The 7,342-nt window shown below is 47.3% G+C and overlaps 1 protein-coding gene across 1 annotated transcript; it reads left to right on the forward strand.

Annotated features, from left to right (window-relative positions):
- The first annotated feature begins 3,752 nt into the window (after positions 1-3,752).
- On the forward strand, positions 3,753-6,231 carry LOC119174630 (cuticle protein 10.9). Its single transcript, XM_037425619.2, has 3 exons — positions 3,753-3,883; positions 4,596-4,673; positions 5,411-6,231. Exons 1-3 carry the CDS (start codon positions 3,875-3,877, stop codon positions 5,783-5,785), a joined length of 462 nt encoding a protein of 153 aa, XP_037281516.2. The 5' UTR covers positions 3,753-3,874; the 3' UTR covers positions 5,786-6,231.
- The last annotated feature ends 1,111 nt before the right edge of the window (positions 6,232-7,342 follow it).

A 7,342-nucleotide genomic window follows, 5' to 3' on the forward strand; every position in this document is an offset into this window, starting at 1 on the left:
CCCGCGTTCGTTGTCAGTGTATGATGTTCGGAATTTCACTGAAATCTTCGATAGCGCTTAAGGTAGCAGTGGCAAGAGTGTTATCTTCGACCGCTAGTAACGTAATATATATGAGCTGTGTTAATAATGTTAGCTATGGCCTTACGCCTGAATGTCTTTGCGCGTAAAATAGTATGTCTACTTAGAACAGATAGTAACCATGGAGCCGAACCATGCGAGTAAAATACCTAGAAGAATAAAGATGGGCTGTATCACTTTCGGCAAGCATTCTCAAATCATGAATGCTAATCCACCACTAACCCTCGTGAGGAAGGTGCATAGCAGCTGTATCTTGCTGGTACTTACCTGCGGAGCAGCAACCTGAAGGCTCACAAAAAGGATTCAGCTTAAATTGAGGACGACACAGTGAGCGACGGAAAGAAAAATGATATGTGTAACCTTAAGAGAAAAAAAGAAAGAGAACATAGTGGGTCATGGAACAAACCAGGGTTAAGGATGTAATAGTTGAAACCGAGAAGAAAAAATGAACATGGGCTGGGCACGCAGCACGTAGGCAGGACAACCACTGGTCATTAAGGGTAACTGACTGGATTTCTAGAGAAGGCAAGTGCAACGAAAGGGAGACTAAAAGTTAGGTGGGACGACGAGATTAAAAAAGTTCGCAGGCCTAACGTGGTGGCAGAAACTACAAGACCAGTTCGGTTAAATAATCATGGGAGATTCCCCTAATCATGGGAAATCGCCCAGCAGTGGGCGTAGTCATATTGATGGTGATGATAATAAGTGGGCTCGGGGTGTTCCACTTTTTCTGTCCGGTGAGCAGTAGATGATGATTGGTCTTTGTAATATTGGTCCGACAAGATATCGCGAATGGAGTTGGCTAACACACTGTGGGCAGCGTCTGAGTGGGCATTTGTTGTATTATTGAAATTGTTTTATATGCAGTTGCTAATGACAACAAGCATGTTTGAGAACGGATCGTTAAATATACGGACCACAAAAGAGAAAACCCTGTCAAGTGAAATTCTTGTGCCCTTGCAACTTCGTTTTTGAGAACGTAAATGTACAACTTTGACACCGCAGGACAACGGTGACTGCTCCGCAATTAGATTTCAAGTAGAATCGAAGTACGTTTGCTCACCCCAGCCAATATTTTCCAAAAAATTTAAGGGGCTTCGGCTGGTTGAAACTAATGACAAATATAATGTAATAAAGGCAGAACGTTCTGACCAACCTGACTTGTAGGTCGTGGTGCTGCACGTCACAAGGGGCTGTTCGGTTGTGAAAGCAAGAGTGTGCTTTGAACATGTATTCACGTACAACGACAGTGACCATTTATTTGTCCCAAATGAGTGAACGAACGCTTGGTAATTGTAGTGGTCTTTGAAACCACTTGTCACTCGCGAAAAACATCACTTCAAATTATAGCTACTGTTATTTCCGGTGAGCCGATGATCGTAATAACAGCAACACTAGGCTTTACCTAAACACATTGCAAAATACGAGCCAGACTACCTCAAGACGAAATTAGAAAGCGCCACTGACCTTTCAACGTCACTTTTCATAACTCGTGGGGTTTTAAGTACCAAACCCTTGATATCATTATGAAAAACGCAATCAAAGAAGACTACGAAATATTTGACAACTTGGGTTTCTTTACCGTGCATCTAATTCGAAGTATCCGGGCCTTTAGCATTTCTCCTTTATCAAAAAGCGGCCGCCGCTGCCTTTCACATGCCGAGTCCCATGACAACTAGACCATCATGACGGGTTATAACACAGCACAATATTGAATTTCACAAGGGGCCATATCAGTTATGAAGCAAACGTTCTGTTTTGAATATGTATTCACTTACCCTGGTAGAAATCAAATCTTTGTCCTAAATGCGTCACCGAATGCTTGAGTATTGTAGTGCTATTTGATACCCCCCTCCCCCTTCGTCGCACTTTCGAAAAAAAATGAATTCGTTAGGAATCAGACCTCATCACCTTTCCGTGATGCGACAATCGCGACAGAAGCAACAATATTTTTTCATCATATCTTTTTTTTTCACAATGCAAGCGTGACTGACGATAAACAAAATTAGATGGCGGCATGGCGCTTTCTGCACCCAGCAAGTGCTGCAGTATCATCCGCTGCTGACTTTACTCATTCAGCGTGCCATTTGTCTCGAAGACACAATTTCACTGCTCGCGCGCGAGCACTTCTAGAGTGGCTATAAAAAATTAATTACGCACGAGTCGACTACTGCTCCTCTGCATTCCCAACGACGGACCAAGGCTGCCGAACCGTCTTCCCACTTCTCGTTTACGAAACAAGATATTCAAGCGTGGCTGCCTCCGTGGTAGCTCTTACCCGGATACTAGTGGTGTTGGCACAATTTCATTCATTTCAATGCAACCGCAAGAATAATAAAGTACTCGCACGCGCGCTGACACAAAGCAAGATAGGAATGACAAACGGCCTGTCTACGCACGCAAGCTTTCATGTATACTGTGCGCGGGAGAGTTAATGGACAAGCTGCCAGCGGGCCCGTCGGTTGAGTCTAGCGAAATACTTTAGACGTAATCCGAACCGAACCCCTTGTCCTTACGTTTTATGAGGCTACTACCTCTGAGTGTTAAGGCTGCATGGGACGAAAAGAAGGCACATCTCGAACGTAACTCACCTCCACAAGGCCCCCCTAAAGGTAAAAACCAAACCTAAAATGCATCCCGTATTGTCCGCGTACATGCCAAGTATAGCACGCGACAGAGAATATGAAGCGAAAGAAAACACTGCATCGATGAAGAGCGACCGCGCGGTGAGAACCAGCGTTCCAAAGTGTACTAACCGCTCTTTTTTCTCATGTAGCATATACCTCCGTCAGAAGAACGCGGAGTGCAAGAAGAGAGAGAGTGTGATAAAAAAAAGTAAAAGGTCAGAGAAAGATGTAACTGGACTCGGAAGATCCGCCGTCGTTTTCAGGGTCCGTTTTCGCTCAGGCATTCGACGTGATGCTACTCGCCCCCTTAAACTTTCCCTCACCCCCCGCAGCTTACGCACATACAGACGCACACAAGCCGCATAGCGCTTTACCATCAGTCCTCCGTGTCCACGTCGAAATTCGACTCTCTGCGTCGTGCGGTGTCTGTGCAGTGGTGGTCGTCGGTAAATTCGAGGCCAACGAGAACGATCCGTCGGCGGCGCGCGCCGGACGGCAAGATTAAACGGCCTGATAAAGGCTATCCAAGACCTTTTTTGCAGATGCGCGCCAACGGAATACGATTTGAGCTAGTAGCCGCACGTCGTCCGAGGCGCATTGGCAAAGAAGGCAGAGGGCAGTACCGGGGGCAACAGGAAAGGGTCTCGCGTGGTTGGTGAAGATGTGTGCGATGCGCCTGTCCGAGGGACCATCCTGCAAAACTGGAATAAAGCGACCAAAAAACCTTGAATGAAATGAACTGGTTGTCCTGCTCTGTGCGCAGACGACGGGAACCTCTTGCATGGGCAAGGAGGATGAACTGTACAGTTTAAATAACAACAAAAAAAGACAAGTCCAGCTGGCTTTTTCTGCACCTTCTCCTCAGAAATTAAGAAAACTTGAGGGAGAAAGAAGCTGAAAACCGTTCGAGAGCAAAGTAAAAATAATAATTACAAACACCAGTGAGAAAAAGGAAAGAAAAAAAAGACTGGTAAGGTCCTGCATCACGAATGGGTGCCCGCTGTCTCTACGTCACGTGAGCTTCCAGGATTGGACCATGTGCCGGACGACGCGAGGATCCTTCGAGGGATGGGTATAAAAGCGACTGTCCGCCACGCAGAGAACATCACCGCTTCACTTTGCTCTCTTCGGCTTGTGGTTGGGAACAGCTGCCCCTCTCCTCCGTCAAGATGATCAAGGTAAGGAGACGACCCAAAATGACTTCTCGTGACCGCCATCTTCCGGGGCCCCGAAAAAAAAGCTGGAGTTGAACGCCGCCTTGTGGAGTTTAGCGCCCAGCATCTTTACCTCTTTTGTCCTTTCGTCATTCACGTGCACCGAGTGTATCACGACGGACTATCACGAATGCTTTAGCAAAGCCGGTGGACAATGAAAGGGGACTCGTACTACGCCTACTTGTGTTACGCTTTACAAGCGCACTCTCTAAGACGGAAACGTGGAGCTCAGTGAAAAGTGGTCGACGGCTGCTGCGTAACGTGACTCTAGCGCCATGAAGCGTCTAAAGGCAGTTGGCTGTAGCTCAGCAGGGAGCTTCAATGTAGGTTTTATAAAGTGTTACCTGGCTCCTATACCACCATAGACTTGTTTTCATAACTTGAGGTAATTTATTTGATTACAAGGAGGTTGACGATATTCAGCAAATATTGAACATTCAAGATCACTCTCAAATGAACCATTTATTGGGCGAAAAAAAAAGGAAAGGGGGGTGATTCATTTGGATGAAGACGTTCGGAATAGGAGGCGCTACTTGAGCCATGTTTGGAAGGAAGATGAGATTATATTTTTGTCTATTGTAATTTGACAACGCTAACTTGGCTCAGCAGTTGTACCTTGCAGCGTGTGCAAAGTTTCCCCTACCAGTCATTAACCACATGCTATGTTTCTATGTAGATCGCCGCCATCCTTGCTCTGGCTGTTGCCGTCCAGGCTGTCCCAGTGAGGTTCAACGCCGCTGGCGACCTCGACACCGTAAGTATTGCATCTCTTCACGCGAGTTTTGCCTTATCCACACAGCGCATCGCGTAAAAATGTTACGATCAAAATGTGTCAGAGAAATGTACCGAACGTAACCCAAGGCAGATTGCTAAATAGGTTAGTGTAACGCATTCGATAGATTATTCAGATGCCGCAAATCGCAGGATAAGTAGCTGTATGGATGCATCAATCGAATGAAATCATTGAGCAACTGCAACTTGCCTTAGAGAGTGAAGATATTGAAGCCACCTGAACTCTACTAAAGTTTCTGCACTGAAGTATAATGCAATATGGGCAGTGAAGCCCGCGTCATGAGAGTTGAAGGAATGCAGCCTTTCTACGGTGACGTTATGACTACTATAAGACTTTAGACTCCTGCTCTTCCAATATTACCATCTACTCGATTACTTACAGTTATCCGGGTGTCCAGCTAATAAGATTTTAAAAAAATTGGGAAAGAGCCTGCAAAGAGTGCAGAAAGAAAGAAGAAAACACTTATTTCTGAAAACTAAACGTCTCTGTGATAGCACCTATTGTCCGGTAGACAATTGGCGCTTACCGCCATCCGGGCTCGGTTAACCAGAGCGTGTTGCTGTTCTGGTTCGAAGTGTTAGTGATTCTTCGCATACAACTCGGTTCCTACGCAGTAATGTGATTTGGTGAATCGGCATGGTGATCATTCGTCGCGTTTTATCTTATTTACACTCATGCTCCTGACATATTCTCTTCAGGCCGCCCAGACCTTCGCCCGTGCCGTCGCTACCTCTGACGACTCATTCAGCCAGCCAATCCCATACTCCTTCAAGCTCGAATCTGCCACCGAGGAGGGCACCCACACCCACGAGGAGACCGGTGACGGCAATGGCCGCGTTTCTGGCAGCTACACCATGACCCTCGCCGACGGCCGCCAGAGGACCGTCCGTTACACCGCCGACGAGACCGGCTTCCACCCCGAGATCGTCACCAACGAGCAGGGAACCGAGTCCAACAGCCCAGCCGACGCCTCTATCACCTCCAGCGCCCTGTCCGGTCCTGACGCCGCCCACGCCGCCGAGCCCGAGCGTCTTCGTCTCCTCGCCTCCGGAGGCTTCAAGTCCAAGGCCTAAACTGGAACTACTAGGACGCTTGCCCTAACCGGAGAACTGGTGGCGTGCGTGACTAGGCCTGCGGCGCAGGTCTGTCAGAGCACTGCCGCCAACACCCTCCCATAGGCAGCGAAGATGACCACGAAGCGATGAAAGAAGCGAAAAGGCTATCTCCCACCCTATTTATGTTTACCCGCTCGGCGCCTCAACTAGCGCCATTGTGCTTACGTGCCTCGTGCATCAGTGAAGGACTCATTCATTCCCATTCGAACCAGGCGTCGCGCTAGATGCACCGCGACCAGCTAGGCTTTTGAAGATGAAAAGTTCCACGTCGCACCCTCCAGTGGGGTGGCGCTGCTGAGGAGGAAAGGTCCCTGGTTACCCGCCATCCCCGAAAGAAGAAAACCTGCTATCTTTGTTTGTAAATGTCCTGAAGCCAGAACATGGAATCTTGATTGTCGTTTGTACGTCCTGTGTTTTCTGTGTCTTGTCCCCGTGGCCTCGTGCAATCTTTTTTTTATTCAGACCACTTCGTTCCTAACATTTTCTCCTTCTTTACTTCCTCGCCGTGGAAAAGGTTAGCGCACGTTACTACAGGCGCCGCCGCATACTGATGTTGCCGTATCGCTTTCACGCTGTGATAGGAGAGGCTTCCTAACACCTTCGCATAGCCTCTTCTCACGTAACGCCAGCTAGCAAGCTGTAGCTTTAAGTAACAATTACGGGTCGCGTTTTCTACGTAGAGTGTACAAATACGTGTTCCTTGTACCTAATTACTTTTCTTTTTCTAACGCATTTTCTTACAACACCGAAGCATTTCACTACTTGACGGTTGTGATAAGCCCGTCGATGTGTGCAATGGTTCGACGGGGGTAGTCGGCACTAGACACAGCAGCACCTAACTAGTACGTACGCCTTGCTTGTTACGCGTGTTTTGTCTACGTCACTGTCCAATGTTCCTCTAACTATATATAGTCTTGTGTGTCTTTGTCAGTTCTGTGTACTGGTTTCACGAAACATCAAAATAAAACGCTAAGCAAGCTCTGTATGAAGCAGCACGCAAATAGACATGACCACTTCTTTCTGGCATTTTCATAGGCACGGCGCAGTGCGCCCCAAGGCTACGGAGCTCATTTTTGAGTCATTTTCTTTGAGTACAGCGTTAAGTTCTTTTGGGCCTTCACACTTATAATTAATGCGCTATGGACAACTGTGCGTTGCAACGCACACTCAACCAATTCTTTTCTTATGGTGCCCTACTCAAACTTAGCCGCTGCGGTCGGTGCTCAAACATTCACAGGCAGATGACGGCGTTCTCGCAGTGGATTTTAAAGCCACTTGCACAACAATGCACTTTTCAGAAGCTTTTTAGGCGTGTGTGGTTACCGTATCCTTGATGCTCTTTTGTATCTGCAACTGCTAATTAGCCTAACACGCGGCCATACAACACTACTCTGCCGCCTATCACTTACTATAGCAAGTACGAATGCGTATTTAATCGGTCTTGGTAAGGCCAACACGAAAAAAAAAATATACCATCTTCCGCTAAAAGAAACCATACGTAGATGCGAAGCAGCG

This window comes from Rhipicephalus microplus, chromosome 5 (genome assembly GCF_043290135.1).
Source record: "Rhipicephalus microplus isolate Deutch F79 chromosome 5, USDA_Rmic, whole genome shotgun sequence".
Taxonomy (NCBI): Eukaryota; Metazoa; Arthropoda; class Arachnida; order Ixodida; family Ixodidae; genus Rhipicephalus; species Rhipicephalus microplus.

Bases quoted from the DNA above. Each gene is read 5' to 3' on its own strand.
- LOC119174630 (XM_037425619.2), top strand. The intron at 4,674-5,410 runs GTAAGTATTGCA...TATTCTCTTCAG, and splicing joins CCGCTGGCGACCTCGACACC to GCCGCCCAGACCTTCGCCCG.